This window comes from Rhincodon typus, chromosome 6 (assembly GCF_021869965.1).
Source record: "Rhincodon typus isolate 14 chromosome 6, sRhiTyp1.1, whole genome shotgun sequence".
Lineage (NCBI taxonomy): Eukaryota > Metazoa > Chordata > Chondrichthyes > Orectolobiformes > Rhincodontidae > Rhincodon > Rhincodon typus.
The window spans coordinates 98,348,282-98,371,463 of NC_063337.1; the positions used below are offsets into that span (position 1 = coordinate 98,348,282).

The 23,182-nt window shown below is 39.8% G+C and overlaps 1 protein-coding gene across 2 annotated transcripts in view; it reads right to left on the reverse strand.

Moving 5' to 3' along the window:
• Positions 1 to 288: 288 nt before the first annotated feature.
• abhd13 (abhydrolase domain containing 13) overlaps positions 289 to 23,182 on the reverse strand; it is a 23,948-nt gene continuing 1,054 nt past the window's right edge. The window contains exons 1-2 of one of the 2 annotated variants that reach the window (XM_048598273.1): positions 19,342 to 19,508; positions 289 to 3,623 (exon numbers count right to left, since the gene is read on the reverse strand). In XM_048598273.1, coding sequence (XP_048454230.1) covers positions 2,570 to 3,580 — 1,011 coding nt within the window. In that variant the 5' untranslated portion in view covers positions 3,581 to 3,623; positions 19,342 to 19,508 and the 3' untranslated portion in view covers positions 289 to 2,569. Of the gene's footprint in view, positions 3,624 to 19,341; positions 19,509 to 23,182 lie in introns of those variants that run through there. The other variant, XM_020515723.2, reaches the window with a different exon arrangement.

The window sequence follows — 23,182 nt, forward strand, 5'->3', positions numbered from 1 at the left end:
AAAATCCAGAAATTCCCTTCCTTATAGCACTGTGGTGAACCCTACAGCCCAAGGACCACAATAATTCAGGAAGGCATCTCACCACTACCTTCAGGGGCAATTAGGGATGGGAAGTAAATGTGGCCTATCTGGTCCACGGACAAATACAAGCAAATTTGATTATTTTTCACATTTTCATGAGCAAAACTGTTCAAATAAACAAAATCACACAGTTGTCATAAAACTGCTGTAACTAATACAATAAGACTAAAATGCAAAGACAAAAAAGTTTATTTCATGAATGTACAAGATCAGAAAATTTTGTAATACAGACTATGCCAAGAATTAGGCACGTAAAAGCATAAGTTCCAAGCTTTCCTAAACTTCACAAATAATCCATTTCTTTTGATTCCATACTACAATAAAGATGTTATTGCCATGATCAACAATTTTTTGTGCACTTTTAAAGAATAGAGAAATGTGTCTTAGCAGGACAGAGACAAGGAAATATGAATGATAAATCTGGCCAACTGAAAGCTTGAGAACAGTTATGAGCATCAGTTGAAACAAATATCTATTATTTTGACAAAAAACAAACTTTTGCAGAACTACAGGAACCATTCTGACATTTTCAAAGTGAGTTGTATTTTGTATCCTGCATTGCATATATTAATGAGAAATCATTTAGATATAGCAACACGGTAGTTACTGACTAAAAATGAGTTGGTGCCTTTTGAATTCTGTTGAATGAGAATAGCCATTTCAAGTTAGAGAAATGGCTTCAAATCACTGAACACAACATTTTTTAAACTGATCAGAAGTCTGAGGGACATTATTGCACAATGCAGGTTAAACTTCTAATCGACAATAAAAATGTTGTATCTCATAAGGTTTTCTAATTCACATCATTTAGAGCTTGATGACCATCAGTTACACAGATACAGATGTAAAAACAATGTACATTTTAAACACAATTATTACAACAAAAATGAACATAAAGCCATGCCTCATTTGTCACTAGACAGCACCAAACACACATTCCAAAAGACTCTCCTTAACAGGAAAGTTTTTCACAACTTATGCTTATTATGCATTTGACTTAAAGGTACTTTACCCAGAGTAGGAAACAAGTAAGGGTCAAAGTCTTTATTTGATAACTGTAGCATCAAAAAACTCACCCTTTAAAATAGACAAACTTGACAATTGAATGTTCATGTGTTATCAAAGCTGTGACTGAAATTCTCACTTGCATTTTTTTTTCAGACAAGAAACTTTGCACATTACAGTATTTTTGCACAAATGAACATCATTTCACTGGAATTGGTACACAAAATAGAAGATTTCATCCTCTTTTTGTAAATTTCCAGATGTAATACATTTAAAAACACACAATTTGGCTGTATAATACTTTTTTTTTTAAACAGAGGTTTGTGGAACAGCAGTTTTGAACTAGAGGTCCTGGATTTAATATCTTAGAAGGTTGAGTGTTTCAATGAAGCCATTAATGTATAAAAATAGCACAGTACTTAGTACTTTGGTTCTATGTAATGAAGCCCTTTGTGGCTATTGTAGGATTTTGGTGAAGGAAATGAGTAGCTGATTATAAACACCACAAATTTGTGGAATTAGAAACAAGGGAAAAAAATGACACTTTATATTGTAAATGTCAGAACTAATTCAAAAGTTAAAACAAACAGATGGCTTAAAGGCATATCAATTAAGTCTGCATCTAAGTCTAATACAGTGAATATACCTTACAATAACAAGTACACAGAAAACGGCTTTTTGTCAAGTTATTATTTATGCATAATTGTGTATCTCACTGGTCATGTTTTTTTTCCTCAAACTGTATCAGTAATCTGTCAATATAGTTCCAGAATAATCCATACCAATTTAGCCTATTCAAGAGAGAAATTAACTTTTCAAACTATTAACATTAGATAGTTAAATTTAACAACAGCTCCAGATGCCAGATTTTAAATGAGGTTTAAAGCAGAGGACCTGGAATATAGGCCAATCGTTCATTAAAGAAAAGCAAAATCAGTAAAATAGTTTATGAAAAATAACATTTCAAAATGCATAATCAATTCTGTAATTCTCAATATTTTATAATGATTCATAGTTTTTATTTCATCAAAATAATGCCCCAAAATGAAATTATTCTATGAACGATCAAGATAAACTGGCCGGAAGTTAACAGCTTGTGGTCTACGTGCAATTATTTTCTACAACTGAAAACTACAATGTGCGTGCTATATTGACAACTCTGACATATGTAATGGGACTTAATTGCAACATTCAACTCTTACACAGAAAATTTAAACAGAATGTGGATTCAGGAGATATTGTTAAATTAACGATTGTTCACATACACTGCACATAAAAAAGAAATAAATTTTACTTTACAGTACTGAACTCAGCTGATCAGATCACCAAAGCTCATTATGAAACATAGTATACTTTTCCCATGCATTAAAACAGGTAAAAATGTTCAACAATTGGCGATCAAGTAGCAAATAAGGACTTTGCAAGTTAACATTCACCTTTCACTTGTTTACAGATTTAAAAGTTACACAAATACAGAAGAAAGTTATATTATTGTTACATTAGATGTGGTTTTTATTTCCTCATGTGAATTGCTTTTTAATAACTCTTTGATGAATTGCTCAAGAGCAGCAAAGTAGCCTTGGCACTGCCAAGTGTCATTGTGAGTTCCATCTGGAAATATGACTAATCTTTTAGTCCGTGATGTAGACAGTTCACACAGTTGCTTCATCATAACTGGTGGAATTAACTGGTCTGACAATCCAGAAATTAAAAGAGAAGGCATTCTGCACTGTGCAATCTTGTTACAGGACAGAAATTTGTTCTTGTAGCACCAGAGTGGTAGATATCTCATGGGAAAGAAGGAGAACAAAGTGCTGGCCATATGTGGGATGCTGAGGAATGTGTTCTCAACAACTATTGCAAAAATACGATGTGGGTTCTCTGAGGCCAGATGAATAGCCACTGCTCCACCCAAGGAGCGACCAAATAAAATTATTTTTGTTTTATCAAGATCTGGTCTAGTCATGACATAGTCTAATACAGCCTCTGAATCCAAGTAAAGGCCGTTTTCACTCGGTTCCCCTTCACTCCTTCCATATCCTCTATAATCTACAAGTAATACATTAACTTTCAGATTAACCATCATCAACAGGGCATTTTGGATCCTATGACCAATATTACCTGCATTTCCATGGAAATAAATTATGGTTGGTGAATATGATGCATTATCTCCAGTGTATCTCAAGAGAATCAAATTGAGTCGGACTCCATCCTTGGTTTTAACAAAGAGGTTCTCATGTGGGATCCCAGTAGGTATGGGAATATACAAACGTGAGGAGGGTGGTTGCTCTGGGAAGTAGAGGAGTACATCTTGGAACTTGTATAAAATACCTGCTACTGATGCAAATATCAAAAGAAGCAAGAGGATCCCTCCGTATAGATGAAAGGTTAAAATTAAAGCTAATAGAGAAATCCGGCATAAACTCCAGGACCATGAGACCAAAGCAATCAGCCACCTCCTGGCATATGTCCATGACTTCCATGTTTTTTCCATTGTGGTTGCTCTCCGAGGCACTAGCCTTCTACGTAGATTGGTTCTGTATTTTAAACAAAAGACAGACGAATCAGACAATTCACGCAATTATCCTTTCAATTATTCAGAACATGATATAATGAAATTATAGCTGGTAAAATTTGATTATACTACTCAAAAGGGCAGAGGATATTACAAAATGAAGCAAAATACTTGTTTAATAACTGAAGCACCAAGCTCCTTATTTACAGGCATACATCATGAATCTTTGAATCTATTTCAAAAGAATCCTGCTGTTACATTGACTTTATTATTTAGATTATCAGTTTGAAATGAAGCACAAGCACATTTTAAATCAGAAAAATAAAGGAAAACTCAAGGATTAGATTATTTGTGCATACGGTATAAGTGAAAACTTAATGGTATATAACTTGACTGAACAACGTTTTAAAAATTAAAAAAAGTACACATCAGATAAATGATATAATATCAGAAGGTATCACTGTCTCGGATGTTACAACTTCAAAGGGCTAAATTTAGCAAGCAGACTTGAGACAAGCAACTCCATATCGCTACATCAGTGCACAAATATTTAAAAACTAAATGCATTGTTTTGACAACTTAATGACAGGAAAAGTTTAAATTAGATCCAATGAAGAGCAGAGTAGGAAGAAACAGTGTGCAGTCTGTAGATGCATTATGTCCCATATAGCAACTTACTCCCATTACTATCCATGTTTAAACTTTTGGTATTTGTAAGTCACCCAAATGCATTGGATAGTTATTTCCATTAATTTGAAAGTACCAAATGGCTGGATTTAACAAATCAAAGCGACATGCTGCAGGATTTTCGCACAAATGATGCCACTTAGTCCTTTCCAAAACTCAAACATTCAAAACATTCAAAAGCAGCAAATTCGGCAGGGTTCAAGAGAGTCAGTTGCACATGGTCTCCAAATCCATAACATGGATATCCCAGCAATAAAAGTTGTATGCTTTTGCTTAACTGTATGTTTTCCTCAAATGTGCCAGTAATGGTGGTATCTCCGACAAGAGTACGAACTTTCTTCAAACACAGAAGGTAACAACACAACCACAATTTTTTTAAAAATGAATTCTTCAAATCAAAAAATGAACCTGTTAGACACGCAATTTTCTGTCATTTTAGTTAGGAAATTGAAGTAACATTCCAAAATGAGAAACCATCTTTCCAAAATTGGCAAAAATCTTGTAATTTCCATTCTTGTATGGAATACATAAATGACACTGATTTTACATTGAACTGCAACCTTTGAACACTATAGCATTATTTACCATATTTGCTTGGTAAGAACTAAAGCTGCGAAGTTACTACTGAGGAACAGGAAAGAGGGGACAGCAATATCAATACTTGCAACAATTGTTGGATTTTGACAGGCAGAGCATGAGAGTGAGCAAAAATCACTGAGCAAGGTAGCAGTGAAACCAGTGCTTGAACTGAAAAGTCTAGAATTTTCAGGTCCTTGACGAAAATTTGGAGGACTGTTCAGACAAAAATCAAAATGGAAGGATACCCATTATCTTCTGCACCTCACAATAAATTAAAATGAATTTGACAGTTGTAGCATGTCTTTTTGTTCATCCCAGCAGGGGATATGGGAGGTTGGCAGGAGGAATTAAAAGTAAAACTGGTAAATTAGTAGCACTTGCTGTATAGATGCAGGTTGTTTTTTGTTTAAAATTGTAACATCTTGCAATACAATTCATTTATATTGATCCTTGAAGGTTAGAATTTCTTTTTGAAGCATTAAAAGGTCTCTGCTGTGGGTTACAGAAAATAGCTTACAACCATTTCCGATGAGGACTTCACACTAATTTGCCAAATTCAATTTCAAGCTACCTTAATGATTTATCCTATCAGCCAGCCTCAAATAATAAGTAAAGGTCCAATTTCATTAGCAAGCTAAGAAGATTGATAGGCATAATTGATACTACCAAAGGTCTTACACATAATCTGGCACAATAAACTCCAAAACAAGTCACTGATAGATGGATACCCATAAACATTCTATCATTGTTATTTACTGCTCCTTAAACTGCACTGCCTCTATGGCAGGAACACACAGGACTGCAAAGGATGATTACAGTCCATCTTGCTTTTGTCAAAATTCAAGAAATAGCATACATTATTCTTTAGCTCATCACCACCTTCTCAAGGGCAACTAGGGACATGTAAAAATGCTGCTGGTCAGCAAGTGATGCCCACATCCCATGGAGCATCTAAAAAATAAGTCTCTGGAATTTCCTCTGCAGTGTCATCTCTACACAGCTCCAGAACAGTCTATTGATCATATCATATTGTAACAAAGTGTAGTGCCCTACAATCATTGTGTTTGCTTGTCATGACAAAATAGTAACATCACTGGACAATAACCCAGATGTATGCTCTGGGGACATGAGCATGAATTCAACTAACTAATCTGGAATGAGAAAACAGGCTGTTCGAAATGGTGACCTGCGATCACTAATGTCCCTGAGGGAAGGAAATCTGCCATCCCCATCAATTCTGACCTACATACAATTCAGACCCCCAGAAATGAAGATGACTGTTAAAATGCTTTTGGAAATGGCCTAAAAAGCCACTCAGTCATAACAAACCACTACAAAATCCAAGCAAAGGAACACATTGGGATAGTCCTCCACTATTGATTGAGGCAATGGAAATAACATGGCAAAGCCATCTCCGCAAAGTCCTCCTTACTAACATCTGTGCGGCCTTGTGCTAAAACTGTGAAAACTGTCCTACTGACTACTGTCGCTTTCCTATCTGTAAGGTAAGATTCTGAGAGTGAGACTGTCCCAGATACCATCACCATTTGAGTATGCCCTGACATACCAGCAAGATAGGTCCACAAGAGGTAGTGACATAGTGGTACACAGTCAGGAAGGACTTGCCCTGGAAATGCTCAATGATGGCTCTGGATCTCAGGAACTGGCATGGCAACAGGCCAAATATGGCCAAGAAAACCTTTGTTGATAACTATTTGCTGCTATCCATTTAGATAATGAATCAGTACTCCTCTATCATGGTTAGCAATTAGAAGAAACACACGGTGGAGAGGGCACAGAATGTGCTCAGGTACTTCAAAGTTCATCAAGAATGACTTGGTAGCACCACTATTGACCAAGCCAACCAAGACCTAAATGATACAGCTGCTAGACCAATCTGTGACAGCAGGAGAAGGAGCCAGTAGAAACCTACTTCATCTTATTCTTACCAATTCTATTTGTTGCAGAGGCAGCTGTTCACCACAGTATTGGTAGCACTAATGACTGTACAGCTTTTGTGCAGACCAAAGTCTTATTAACTCACTGAAGGAATCCTAAGAGTCCTGTGAAACTACCACTTTAGCAAATCAAAACTGGATATGTATGAGGCTTTATGGTCTATCAGAGAAACAGAATTGCATTTAACCACACCCTACAAGCTATGGCCCAGCATATCCCTCACTTGCTATTACCATCACCAGGGGCCAACCCTGATTCGATGAAAAGTACAGGATAGCATGCCAGAAGCAAGACTAGGCACCCACAAATGAGGTATCAAGCTGGTGAAAATTCATACTGCAAGCTGCTTCTACTCTTTACCATGCAAGTTGACAAACCAAAGCAAAACCACAGGGGACTTACCCAAGCTCTACAGGCCTGTCACATCCAGTTGTGATTTAGAGGTAGACAGTGAAACAACTAACTGGAAGAGATGGCTCCACAAGCTTCCCCAACCTGAATGAAACCTACACATCAGTACAAGAGACAAGGCTGAAGCATTTGCAACCATTTTCAAAAACCAGTAGTAATGAGTGAATGATCAGTCTTGGCTTCCTTCTGCAGTCCCCAGCATCAATCGATTCGATTTACTCCTACTGATAAACAAAATGCCGAAGGCACTGCATATCGTAAAGACAGAGTTGAGTAATGAGATGGCTGCCCTTGACATCAAGGAGTATTTGTAGAGCTGGAGTCAATAGGAGCTGGGGGAAGTTTTTTGCTGGTTAGGGGCATACCTAGCACAAAAAAAATGGCTGTGGTTGTTGGAAGTCAATCTTATCCTAGGATATCACTGCAGGAGTTCATCACATTGATGCTCCTTACTCAATCATCTTCAGTTGCTTCACCAATAAGTTTCCTTCCATCCTAAGCAGGGATGTTTGTTTCCAATTGCACACTTTTTAGTACTATTTACAACTTTTCAGACACTGAAAAAGCCAGTGTCCATATTCAGCAAAATATCCAAGCTTGTGCTGATAAGTGGCAAGTAAAATTCATACAAGAGCAGGGTCCAACAAGAGAAAATTCAACTATTTGCCCTTGATATTCAATGACATTACCATCACTGCTTCATTCACAAACAACATCTTGGGGTCACCACTGAGCAGAAATTGATCTGGACAAGGGGTCAGAGGCTAGCAATTCTGTGGTGAGTAATTCACCTCGACTCCTCAATGTCTGCTCACCATCTATAAGGCACAAGTCAAGAATGTAACGGAATACTCTCCACTTGCCTGGATGGGTGAAGATCCAGCGACACTCAAGAAGCTTGACACCATCTATCACATTCAAAATTTGATTGCTTTACCACTGAAGCAATGGCAAAGTGTACCATCCACAAGATGCAATTGACCAAGCCTCCAACAACAGCACCTTCTAAACCTGTGACCTCTACCACCTAGAAGGCAAAGGACAGCAGATTCATGGGTATACCACCACCTGAAAGTTCTATGCCAAAGCGCACACTATCCTGACATTGGTATTGGGTCAAACTCCATTCCCTGCCTTTCATGTGTCTGGCTAAATGCCTTTTAAATGTTTCTATCATCTGCTTCCACCACCTCGCCTGGCAGCACATTCCAGGCACCTACCACCCTCTGTTTAAAAGAAATACCTGCCTCGCACATCTCCTTTAAACTTTCTCCCTCTCACCATAAACCTATGCTCCTAATGTGTGACATTTCCACCCTGGGAAAGAAACCATTATTAGTTGTCATAAAAACCCATTTACGACACAAATGTCCTTTATGGAAAGTAAAGCTGCTGCCCTTACCTGACCTGCCCTGGCCTACATGTGACTCCAGGCCCACAGCAAATATGGTTGACTGTCCTCTGAAATAACCTAGCAAGCCATTGTTATGGACCAGATCAAACCACCACCGCACTGCACCAACCCACCACACCCCCCTCAAAAACATAGTAAGGAGATACCTTAAATAAATATAAAAGTTAGGGTCTAGGCCAAGTGTAAGGTGCTGTGTTCCATATGTGATTCACTTGGTCCACCACTGGACTTTAAGCAATACGGACTTTATTCTTACAGATACAAAAAGAGAGAACTGGCACAACTGTAACTATGCTGAAATACTTAAAGTAATGTATTACTTAACCACTGATCATCAACTGTTCCAATATGAGCAGCACCCCATAAACACACCCTTTGGCAAAAATGCAATGAGGCAAACAGCTGTGACTCTCATGTTGTCTCTCTCCAGCCCGGAAGAATGAAATAATGAAAGAAAGAGTGTGCCTCTTTTATATCTAAGGGGAAGCCTGTTGTCTAAGACTCTATTAGCAGAGAGCTCAAACTTTTTAACTTCAGCAGAAATCTTCAACTAACTCGATCAAACCGAAAGCAAAACCCAAAGTCCCTTGGTTCTGTGTGGGCTCTGACCCACCACTTATGCTTTTGTCCAATTTAAAAAAAATACCTAATGATAACTCCTTGCTGTTTACGAACTGCCTGTCCGAAGGAGATACTCTGGCAAAGACATCTTTTTTAAAGACACAGTACTGTCATACCATTCAGTTATAATAATTGCTAAAATGTCTGTAATTGTTCAAGAAGCCAGTTCACCACTATAAAGTATGATGTATTTTTACTTTTGTGTTTAAAAATTGTGCACTGGAAAGAACAGATTTACCAAGATGGTTGCATAATTTCACAGCAAAGAATTCAACACCAACTGTGAACTTTTTTGTGGCTGTGTTCCTGCAGTAGTAGGATTGGTATACAAGTGAAACTAATTGAACAGGTTGGAATTAGAAATACTTTAGAGACACAAACATACAGAAGTGTACAGTAGTTATTCCCAGCAAAAGTTGCTTGTTCCCTGCAGTGTTAACTTGAAGAAAACCAGTTATCCTTCCTGCAGTAGTTGCTGTGACTTTTGAATTGATAAATCAGAGGCATTTTCCAAATGAATCAGTTGCAATCTATTTCTGACAAACCAATAGAAACTTCCAGAGAAAGACACCTGAACACCAGGGGCCTGGCTAGCTGAAGACAAATCATCTCAACATCAGAATCAGGAAGCAAAGACCAGTGAACTGATTTGCCCAGTTTTCTTTTCCTACCTCCATCAATATCTATTTTGCGTGTGTGTGTGTGTTAGGGGGAGTTTTAGTTATTCGCATTATGTGCCAATGGTTTATATCCGTTTACTTCTACAAATAGTCCAATTACTTGTAATAAATAACAATTTCACTTAGTACAAAATCCTGGCTGGTGCCTTCTATCAACTGTGGTCTGAAAGGAAGGTGAATTGGGGTGTTGTACGTACTTTAAAAAAAAGTTAACATTTGGTAAAACTCTGGGAATAGTGGGGCTCGAGTTATGGTGCACTACCCAAGTTATAACACTATTATCTTCTCAAAGTCAGTGAGCTGTGAGCTATAAATGCTGGCCCAGCTGGCAACACCCACACCCCATGAACGAACAAAGAAAGAACAGCTTGTTCTGAAAACTGTAAAATTGTTTTGATTCAAAGGTCTTTAAAAAAAAAATCAGAACTTTCTTCTGGATTTCTTACTTTACAAGTTATTTTTAAATAACACATGTGCATGTCTTTTACCAAGGAGCGGGGGGAAAATCAGTGCATTTCTCGTTTGAGATTACCATACTTGTTTGATGGACAATATGCAATGCACCAGTGTATGATACTGGAATAAATCTTGAAGTTACAACTGTAATATTAAATGTTTTATCCAGCATTTTACAAATTGCTGAGTGCTTCACATATTTTGCACTGAACTGGCAGTTGAGATGGAAGTTCTAAAATCCTGGAAAATGGCTCAAGCTCATAACCTTCTAAGAAAGAGCCCACAGTGATAACACTGAAGGAATCCAAACCTCCTGTGGGCAGGAGGTATCATATACGTGTTTCTCCAACATAGCAATTGTGATCAAGACCGTGTAGATTTACCATTTGCAACCTTGAACTATTATATCAAATAACAAGGTCTTCACTCCCATGTATTCTCTCTCATTTTTTTGCTGGGCAGCATCTCAGCCTGTTAAATTGAGAGAATTAATTAATTGGCTAGAAAGTGCTTTGGGAGATCCTGAAGCCCATATCTTTCGCTTTGTAACTCTGATGCAAAGTGAGCCAAAGCTTAAAAGAAACAAAAAAAGAGTGAGATCATCAGCCACCTTGTAAGGAGCATGTAAAATATGAAATACTGCAATAACCAAATTCTTAAATGTACAAGTGTAACATTACACAATTTGTTTACTTTGGGAACATGATTGGCGTGGACTAGTTAGACCAAAGGATTTGTTTCCATGCTGTTTGAATCTATGACTATTATTAGTTTTAATCAAACAACATGGGTGTTCAGCACCCTCAAATGGTTAAGTGAAGGACTGCAATTCTACAGATCATTGTGAAAGAACATCGTGCTTGGTTTCTTTCGAAGAACATTTATATTAAGCATGTAGGTGTGCATAATGATTTACTGGTCTCCCATGGCACCAAGGTAACCTTTTTAAAATGGCGTCATCTTAATTGTCCTATCCTGACAAGATTTTAAAAATTCATTTAGACTGGAAATTGTCTTGGAGTCAGCATCATCCGAAACTCCCAGAAACTGATCCCAGTGAACTATTAAGACAGTACCTTTCCTTTAAATTCTAAAGGGTGTCTCATCTTTGACAAGTAGATTAGAGACAGACTGTTATCATCAAGTCAGGGGACCAAGTATAATTCAATCCTAAAAAATGAGGTATGTCAATCTGGTGAAGCTAATACACAGGGCTAATTACAAGCCAAATAGTGACACAGTATGCAATAGACAGGGTAAGCAACAAACAGAGCTGACCTAAACAGCCAGTTGTGAATGGTAAACGGCTCCACAAATATTGACATCCTCAACGACTGTTGTCAGTCTTCAACCAATTGGATTACTTCCATTTTATCAACAAACACCTCAAGGGGTTGTAAGGTGCAACGGACATGGGCCTTGAAATATGCAGTATACTTATGCTCCAAAAGCCAGCTGCACCAGTAGTCAAGCCTCTTCAGTACAGATACAACACTGGTATCTACATGGCAATACTGAAAGCTGCCTGGGTGTGTTCTGTCCACAAAAAAGAAAGCAGAAAAGAAATCCAACCTAGTGACCAATTTCCACCCTATTGTTCATTTTGGTTCATCAGGAAAATGATGGAATGGGTCATTGGCAGGACATGTCCATCGACATCCTGCGCTTTTGACGGTCAGTTTGGAGTCTGCCAGGGCCACAACACCTGACCTCATGACAGCCTCAGTCCAAATATGGTCAAGACAGATGAACAGCATGCAACCCAATAGGATATCAAGGAATCAGAGTAAAACTGGAGTCAATTGGAATCAAGGGTTAGCTCCCTGTGGCTACAGTCATTTGCAACACAAAAATGAGATGGTTCTGGTTGAAGATCAATCTTATTTTATATTGCAACAATTCCTCAGGATAGCATCCTAGCCCAACAATCTTCAGCTGCTTTATCAGTACCAGTCCCTCTATCATAAAGGTCAGCAATGTGGATGTTCACTAATTATTGCGCTAGTTTCAGCACTGTTTCGGCCTCCTCAGATACTGAACCAACATGATTACATTCAGCAAGACATAGACAACATTTATGCTTGGGCCTATGAGTGGCAAGTAAGTTCAAACCACACAAATGCCAAACGATGATCATTTCAAACAAGACAGAATCAACATGCTGGGGGTTAGCACTGACCAGAAACTGAACCAGGCCATCCATTTAAATACCATGGCTACAGTAGTAGGTGAGGGTGTCGAATTCTACAGGATGTAACTCACCTTTATCTCAAAGCCAAAGCCTGTCTATCTACATAATTTACAAGTCAAGACTGTGAGGAATACTCTGCATTAACCTGGACTGGTGCAACTCCAACAACACAAGGTGTTCTAATACCATCCAGAACAAAGCAACCCACTCAACTGGCACTCTATCAGCCACCTTCAACATGCATCACCAATATAGATGATATACATTGTTACCGTGCTATAAGATACAATGCAGTACTAACCAAGACTCCAATGAGATCATTTTCCAAACCCAGGATCTCTACCTCCTAGAAGGACAAGGGCAACAGATTGATGGGAACATCAACTCCAAGTTCACCTCCAAGCTACATCCAGCGCTGATTTGGAATTACATCACCATTTCCTTCACTGTGGCTGTGTCATAATCCCAGAACTCCTTCCTTACTGCACTGTTAATCTGCTTAGCCCCCCAAGAACTACAGTGTTTCAAGAAGACAGCTCATCCATAACTTCTCAAAGACAATAAAGGGATGGGCAAGAAATTCTGGTCTAGCCAGGGATTCCCACATAAAAGCATAAAGCAAATTAAAAAATTAAAAATTAATTACTTCAACTAACAGGCAATGAATGTGCCCCAGGCTTAAGCAACTCAATAACTAATATGGGATAGAAGCCATTTTAAGTAGCAATCTGTACGAGACATGTAGTTCAGGAAAACCTGGGAAAAATAGACAAATGGTAAGAGGATTCACAGCCAAAGCAGCACAAAGGTGAGTCTTTCAGAAATCAATTGCTGTGATGCAGGAAGATTCCAGGTAATCTGCAACTGATTTAAGTCTAAAAATATCAATACACAATAGGTAATAGATGGTGGTCTTTCACTCTACGGAAAACTAGTCTCTTTAAATCTCTTTTGTGAAGCAATCTTGAAGACATGGAAGCAAAGGGCTACTGACAAGTATATAGCTTCTGCAAAGAACATTCATCTTGGCATCTCAATTTCAAAGGGTAATCCTATTTGACTATCTGAACTTCCAGAAAGATCTGTGTTGAATAAGCAAAGTCACCTGACTCTTGGAAGCCATCATAGCTGTTCATTAGTATCCATTTTCAAACAAAATTTTAGTTTGGAAGCTTTTAAAATAATGTAATCCATGTCTGAAGCTACGAATAGTACATGGCTTTATTGAGCATGACAATGCATAGTCCAACTTAGTAATCAAGGTCTTCACATTTCATTGGGGAGGTGATGGCCCAGTAGTATTTTTACTGGACTGTGAATCCAGAGACCCAGATAACATTCTGGGGACCCGGGTTTGAATCCTGCCATGGCAGATGGTGGAATTTGATTTCAATAAAATATCTGGAATTAAGAGTCTAATGATGACCATGAATCCATCCTCTACTGTCAGAAAGACCTGTCTGGTTCACTAATGTCCTTTAGGGATGGAAACTGCCATTCTTGTCTGGTCTGGCCTTCATGTGACTCCAGACCCACAGCAATGTGGTTGACTCTGAACTGCCCTCTGGGCAATTAGGAATGGGCAATAAATGTTGCCTAGCCAGCGATACCCCCGACCCGTTAACGAATAAGAAAACATTGAAAAACCAAGCAGTACAACAATTTCTGAATACATTTCTACTGTGTCTCACAAATGGTTTCCTTATTTTTGAAAGGAATTGCAATATTACAAGTGGAGCCGCAGGTTGACAGAGTGGTGATGGTATTTGGCACACTTGCCTTCGTTGGTCAGTGCATCAAGTATAGGACTTGGGAAGTCATGTTGTGGCAAGCAAACTATACGGTAAATGGAAAAGCCCTGGGGAAAATTGATACACAGAGAGATCTGGGTGTTCAGGTCCATCGTACCCTGAAGGTGGCAACGTAGGTCGATAGAGTGGTCAAGGCGGCATACAGCATGCTTTCATTCATCGGATGGGGCATCGAGTGCAAGAGTTGGCAGGACATGTTACAGTTGTATAGGACTTTGGTTCGACCACATTTGGAATACTGCATACAGTTCTGGTCGCCACATTACCAAAAGGAAGTGGATGCTTTGGAGAGGGTGCAGAGGAGGCTCACCAGGATGTTCCCTGGTATGGAGGGCGCTAGCTATGAAGAGAGGTTGAGCAGATTAGGATTATTTACATTAGAAAGACGGAGGTTGAGGGGGGACCTGATTGAGGTCTACAAAATCATGAGGTGTAGACAGGGTGGACAGCAAGAAGCTTTTTCCCCAGAGTGGGGGACTCAATTACTAGGGGTCACGATTTCAAGGCAAGAGGGGAAAAGTTTAAGGGAGATACGCGTGGAAAGTTTTTTTATGCAGAGGGTGGTGGGTGCCCGGAACGCGTTGCCGGTAGAGGCAGGCACGATAGCGTCATTTAAGATGTATCTAGACAGATACATGAATGGGCAGGGAGCAGAGGGATACAGATCCTTGGAAAATAGGCGACAGGTTTAGATAGAGGATCTGGATCGGCGCAGACTTGGAGGGCCGAAGGGCCTGTTCCTGTGCTGTAATTTTCTTTGTTTTTTGTTGTATTACAGTTAAACAGCTGACAGCATCAAATAAATCTACAGATAAAACGTTAAATGGAAAAGGATAAAAACTACCAGTAGAAACGTTTTTACTTAAAAGTAATATTGATGTACAATATAAAATAGGACAAACTTGCATTTATATAGCACCTATCATCACATCCTCAGGATGCCCTAACATGCACAATGATTACATTTGAAGTGAAGTCACAGCTGTAATGCAGGGCATATATTGCAACAAACTGTTCTGATTGAACAACACTTATTTAAGGGAAGACTGCACTAATTTAAACAGAAGTAGAAACGTGTTGAGACACAACTAGTTCAGAATACGAGAAGAAATGAAATAGAAGTGCACAAGAAAGAAAATAAAGTCATGTAGTCATGTATGTTATCAGGTCAGCAAGTAACTACCCAACAGAACTGTTAAAAATCACAAATGTATGTTGTATTTACACTGCCAAAAGGCATCTAACAAAATATTGTGCAATCCAAAATGCAAGTTAAATATCTTATATATATTCAGTGTAAGTCTTAGGAATGGATAAGAAATTGGGTCTATGGAAGAATGCATGTACTTGTCAGGACAGTTAAGTAACAGGGACATTGGGAAGAAAGAGAATTCTGGAGTTTTCCTAGGAATCACCACAGCTTCTAAATTACATCAATAGCATGAATTCAAAATTGCAAATTGGAGATACAAAACCAGGAGGGGCAGCATTGTGAAAGGAGATAACTTAGAATCTAAAGATAGAATTTGGGGAGTCATTGCCCTTGTGTTACTGCTGGACCATTAATCCAGAGACCAAGGTAATGTTCTGGGGACCACAGTTTGAATCCTACCATGGCAAATGGTGAAGTTTGAATTTAATTAAAATCTGGAATTAAGAGTTTAACGACGACCATGAAACCATTGTTGATGGTCCGAAAAACCCACCTGGTTTACTAAAATCCTTTAGGGAAGAAAACTGCCATCCTTCCCTGGTCTGGCCTAGATGCAACTCCGGGCCCACTGCCATGTCGTTCACACTTAACTGCCCTCAGGGTAAATAGAGGCAGGCAATAAATGTTAGCCGAGCCAGTGACACCCACCTCCCATGGATAAAAAAATGCAATTTTGAGAATGGGTGAAACACTTGCAGATGTAATTCGATGTGGTCAGATCAAAAGTGTGTCAAACCAGCAGAACAAAGCCAACAATATCTTATTACAACATCCTTCATGTTAGGGATGAACTATTTGGTACCTTTGTTAGAGTAGAGTTTATATACCATGTCCTGCTCTGGCTATTAAGCAAGGCAGGAAACACATGACCGCATAATAAGCTAACACACTGCCCACCTTGAACTCTATTTACGTGGCACCCTACCCTCTATCAGGTTAGCGCCTTACTTAAGTAACACCCTGGCCACCTATCCACATGGTATCCTATTTACTTGACATCCTACCGTCTCCAGCTAACATCACTTCCCTCCATACTGCTCACCAGCAGCTATCAAAGTGGGTGTCCACAATTCTGGACCTTTAAAATTTCAGAATACGGCAATTGGCTACCTTGAAAAAGGGCCACGGTTTGCCTTCACCCAGCAGCGGTGCACTAGAACAATACAGCACCACATTTCTACCGAAATGTTGAGCTCTCTACTTCTATAAAAAAAAAAATGACAGAATGGTGATCTCCACAAGATTGCCAATCCTTAGAAAATCCAACCTAAAATATGCCTTGTCTTTAAGTAAATTCTTCACCTCACAAAATATGTACAAACTATACAACAACAGAAAATCCTTGAATAATCCCAGTGAAAGATTAAGAGTTGAGCAAAGGAAACATACACCAGTTGTTCATAGACTACGGAAGTTTTGCACTCATCAGCTTGTTATTACAAACAATTACATGAGCCTCTAAATATATTTTGCAAATAGTAAATTGGTCTAGGCTGTATCTGATCCAAATAAAGAAGGAATCAATATAAATATATGCGACATTTACACAATAAAGAAAGGTCACATATAGGCCCAAATCAGATTGTCAGAGGATAAGTTTAAATACCACATCCAAGTAGGAACAGAGATATGCCTTAAAACTATGGATGGACAATTCCCTATACCCCAGAACCTTCCATGAAAAATCTGACTCTCTGCAAGTTTATTTTCTGATTATTATATGAATGGCAGTAAATTGGGAATGGGGGAGGTGCAACAAGACCCAGGTGTCCTTGTACAGTGGCTGAATGTAATCATACAGGTGTGGCAGGCAAGAAGTAAATGATATGTTCGTTGTCATACTGAAAGGATTTACGTACAGGAGCAGGGATGTGATGCTACACAGTTGTACAGAGCCTTGATGAGACATCACCTGGAATACTGTGAGCAGTTTTGGTTTCCTTATCGGAGGAAGGATACTCTGGCTATGGAGGAAGTACAACGAACACTCATCAGAATGATTCCTGGGATAGCAGAACTGATGTATGAAGAGACACCAGATCAGTTAGGACTATATTCACTCGAGTTTAGAAGAATAACTTGGGGAAGGTCTCTTAGAAACCTATAAAAAACCAAACAAGACTAGACAGAGTAAATGCAGGAAGGATGTTCCCGATGACCAGTGAGTATGGAAGCAAGGGTCACAGTCTCAGAATTTGGGGTAAATCATTTAGGACTGAGATGAAGAGAATTTTTCATCCAGTAAGTGGGGATCTTGGGGAATTCTCTGCCACAGAAAGCTGTTGAGACCAAAATATTTGGGTGAAAGGGGTCAAAGGGTATGGGCAAAAGTGAGAACAGGGTACAGAGTTGGATGATCAGCCATGATCATAATGAATGGTTGAACATTTTGAATGGTCAAATTGTCTATTCCTATTATCTAAGTTTCTAAAAAAAAAATCAAAATGAAGGCAGAGGTTATAACTTGAAAATGTTGGAACTCATTTTCAATCCGGAATGTTTTGAAAGAACCTAATCAAAAGATGAGATGCTGTGCTTCAAGGTTACTCTGGGGAGCCAATGATAGACAGGCTAGAGGAATGGAATGGGTAAATAAAATGACAGATGACCAGAAGGTTTGGATGACCCTTGCAGGTCAATTAGCAGTGTTCCACAAAGCAATTATCCAATTTGCTGCTGGTCTCCCTAACAAAAACAGGCTGCCATCAACAGTGTCAATATTATAATAAATTTTTATCAGCATAAGGAAGTTACCAAATTATGTAGAATGAGATTCTAGAACTTTGGAAAGGGGCAAATAATAGTGCAGGTGTTGCACCTCATGCAGATGCACAAGATTCTGCTACAGGAACAGGATATAATGACTGAGGAATAGGCCAGGGTGTTGCAGACAGAGTGGTCCCTTTGAAATGAATGTTTGATAATGGCATCAGGCTGGATATGGCAGAAGTAGCAAAAAAAAAACACTGCATAAAATGCCTCACACCACTAACAAATTATGTTCAAATTATATTGTGCCTTGGTCAGAATAAAGTTTAAATACCACATCCTGTTCTGACTATTAAGAAAAGAAGGAAACACATTACCCCTCAAATCAAAACTCTGTCAAGTCAACCACAGTGACAGAATACTCAGTTATTTTGAAAGTATCACTCCAGAAGATGGCAATAACAGAGCAGAGAAGCTAAGAGAACAGAAGAGTCTTCATAGAAAAGGATGTGGAAATGTGTATACTGCAGGCAGTGTAGGAATCAGAGTATGTTAAATAAAAACTGAAAGAACGGCAGATGCGGTAAGTCAGGAACAAAAACAAAGTTGCTGGAAAAGCTCAGCAGGTCTGGTAGCATTTGTGAAAGAAAAAACAGTTAACATTTGGGGTCCGGTGACCCTTCCTCAGAACTAAAATTATTGAACTCAACATTGAGTCTGGAGGACTGTTGGGTCCCTAAGCGGAAAATGAGGTGTTGTTCCTCCAACTTGCATTGGGCTTCGCTGTAACACTGCAGCCAGCCAGAGACAGAGATGTTGGTTAGGGAGCAGGGTAGTGCATTAAAGTGTCAGGCAACAGGTAGATCAGTGTCTTTTTTGCCAGCAGAACGTAAATATTCTGCGAAACGGTCACCAATTTTACGCTTCGTTTCCTGGAGCAAAGACCTGAACCATCCCCACCCACCACCACCACCACCCTCCTCTGCCGCTTGGCTGAGCTTGTACTCACCCTCAACAACTTCTCTTTCAACTCCTCTCATTTTCTTCAGGTACAAGATGTTGCCACGGGTATCTGCCCGAGTGATGCCTGTCTCTTCATAGGGTATGTGGAACATTCCTTGTTCCAGTCCTATTCCGGCCCCCAACCACAACTCTTTCTTCAATACATCAATGATATCATCGGTGCTGCTTCCCTCTCTTGTCTGGAATTGGAAAATTTCATCAATTTCGCCTCCAATTTCCATCTTGCCCTCACTTTCACCTGGTCTATCTCTGACTCCTCTCTTCCCTTCCCTGACATTTCAATTTCCATTTCTGGGGATAGACTGGCCACTAATATCCACTACAAACCCACTGACTCCCACAGCTACCTGGACTATACATCCTCACACCCCACTTCCTGTAAAGACTCCATCCCATTCTCTCAGTTCCTCCATCTCCGTCACATATGTTCAGATGAGGCCAACTTTGACGAGGGAGCCTCCGAAATGTCCACCTCCTTCCTCAACCGAGGATTCCCCAGCTCCGGTGTTGACAGGGCCCTCAACCAGGTCCGACCCATCTCCCGCACTTCCACCGTCACCCCTTCTCTTCACTCCCGCAACAGCGATAGGGTTCCCCTTATCCTCACCTACCATCCCACCAGCATCCACATCCAAAAGATCATCAGACGCCATTTCCGCCACCTCCAGCGAGATGCCACCACCAGACACATATTCCCCTCCCCTCCCTTATCCACCTTCCGAAGGGACCGTTCCCTCCAGGACACCCTGGTCCACATTTCCTACACCCCCAACACCTCCTCATAGCCCTACGGCAGCTTCCCCTGTAACCAGCAAAGGTGCAACATCTGCCCATTTACCTCCTCCCTCCCCAGTAATCCAAGGGCCCAAACATACCTTCTAGGTGAAGCAACATTTCACCTGCACTTCCCAGAATCTAGTCTACTGCATTCACTGCTCACAATGTGGTCTCCTCTACATTGGGGAAATGACACTTAGATTTGTCGACTGCTTCGCAAAAAATCTACGTTCTGCTCGCAAAGAAGTCCCTGACCTACCTGTTGCCTGCCACTTTTATGCACCACACTGCTCCCTAGCCAACATCTCTGTCTCTGGCTTGCTGCAGTGTTCCAGCGAAGCCCAATGCAAGTTGGAGGAACAACACCTCATTTTCTGCTTAGGGACCCTACAGCCCTCCGGACTCAATATCGAGTTCAATAATTTTAGGGCCTAATCTCTCCCATGTCCCAGCCCCCTACCCCACACACCAGGCCTTGTTACCACATAGCCTGCCATTACAAACCTGCTGTTGTTAGTCACTAACAGTCCCCATTAACAACTATTCACCCTCCCAGTCTGATCGTGAGCAACTCCTTTGTCTGTCCAACTGTCTTTCTCTCTCTGGGCTCTATCTTATCGTTTACTCCCTACCCCACCTACCTCCCTATTTTCTGCAAAATAAACTGACGTTTTTCCAGCCACCATCAATTCTGAGGAAAGGTCACCGGACCCGAAATGCTAACTGTTTTTTCCTTCACATATGCTGCCAGACCTGCTGAGCTTTTCCAGCAACTTTGCTTTTGATCAGAGTATGTTAGTCTATCCTCAGAAATTAAGATAGGGAAGAGAGAGAGAAGGACCACACAACAGTGAGGGAAGAATGCAAATTAGAACCAAAGTTGATTAAATTTTTCCAGCTGGAATTGCTGCTGATACAGTCAATGTAATACAAAAAGGGGAGGGAATGAACCTGTGTAGGATTAGAACAAAGCACATTCCACATATTCAATGAAATGTTATACAATGTTAGGCCCAATGTGGAATTCCTGTACATGTGAACCAGAATCAAAAGGAGAAGTTGGTAATGTGACAGCAGCTTCAGCCTTGCGAGCAGGGTGCGGGGGGGATGTTTTCTCTAAGCTGCATGGCCACAGGGAAACTCTGTTCACACTGATCAGCATGCATAGCTCCCACTTCTGAAAGCTGCTGCTGTGCATGAATTTCAGGATGTCTGCGCGGCTACAAATAAAGTTAGATGGAATGTTGGCAGTGAAGCATTACAAATCGTGGGGCTTCTGGTGAACGTAGCAATGGACAGCTCTCAGGCTGCTGGAAAATGGAGGTGTAAGGCGACTGGACACTTGCAATTTCTTTTTGCAGGTGTAACAATGAGCTCTTGGTCTCGTGTCATCTCAATGTTTCATCCCTCCTCACTTTAACATGAAAGACCTCATTCTCCAACTGCTCCAACATCACTCAACATAACTCAAAGAATGGTACTTCATCTTTCCAGTTTACATTTTATAAGCCTCCTGGGACTAAACACAGTTCAACAATTGGAGACCATAAACTCTGCCACCAATTCTTTCTGACAGTAACTATTAACCACGATTCTGCTCTTCCAAAATGGTGTCTTCTACATACTTTGTTTCTGTTTCTTTGCTCGGTGACATATTTTACTTTGCAGTATCATTCCATTTGTTATTTAGTGTCTACGGCTTTCCACTCTATCACAGAAGTTCAATTTCACTCTATCATAAACTTTTCCCTTTGTTCGCCATAAGTATGTCTATACTTTTGAGAAGTTGTAAAACTTTAACATTTCTCAATTCTGATAAAAGGTCATCAACCTGAAATGTTAACTCTGATTCTGTCAGTTCAGACACTACCTGAATGACAGGGTATTTTCAGCATCTGCAGTATTTTGTCTCTGACTTCTTTGTCCTCCCCAGTCAACTAACACTAAGAATGCAGAATTCTCAGCAGTTTCAGCCTGTGCACATAAATCCCACTGTATTCTGATTAGCAATTTAATAGATTCTTTGATTTTATTATTGGTTTAGTAGGTGGTGTTTAAAGAAGCCATCACACAAGACAGAAATGTTAAAACCCCTCATAACTCATGAAGCCATTCAACTGAAGGAGAATGCAACAGACTTCGGGACTGTACACACAGATCTAAAAGTTAAGAGAACCATAACACAACTGAACTCCTTGGACTCAAGTCTCCACTTTAGGTAGAAGGTGGTAATGATGTCAGTGGTATTAGGCTAAATTCATCAATGTAACGACTCAAACCTCAATCTTACACACTTATACTTAAAGGCTTTCACATATCTTAAAGCTGTCTCCAATCACATCGTGCATTAAACATTAATGGGAGATAAAATAGTTTATAGTTAAGGGACAGAAATACAGAGATTTCTACAAGTAGACAAGATTATTCTGGGATCATATAAAAACAATATGCCTAGTCAGCAATGCCAGTACTGCAATGATAAAAGGATAATGAATTAATCCTGGCACTATCATTTTAAGAATATCTTAAAAATATTTAACCAGACTGTGCAATCAACATGTTCAACATTCAACAGAACACCAGCACTGATATTAGGTGGACAACTTAACATCAATATCACTCTTACTACACTCCTCTGGAGGAGATTTTAAGGAGAGGCACGAATAATATATTTGAAGAGCTGAAAGCTTGAAGCTTAGGAAACTTTTTTTTTTAAATGGCACATCACAAGAACACTTCTGGATACCGCAGGTGATCCCACATGGCCCGAGTGAGCGGAGGATGAACTTAGCTCACATTTCCATCGTGACCCTGACAAGCTTCAGGAACGTCTGCCAGCAGCATTTCTCCTCCTCCTCCTGCCCACCCCCAGCAGTTGACATGAAGAAAATCACCCAATTAAAAGAAATCCTAAACAGGACGGTTGAATTAAACACAAGGCAGAGGTGACTGAGCTGACCCGGGGGGAGTAAACTTCACTCCATAACAGTGGCAGGGAGGGATATGCTTCACTCCCGGGGTGAGCAGGAGAGAGAGAAAGAATGTTGTAA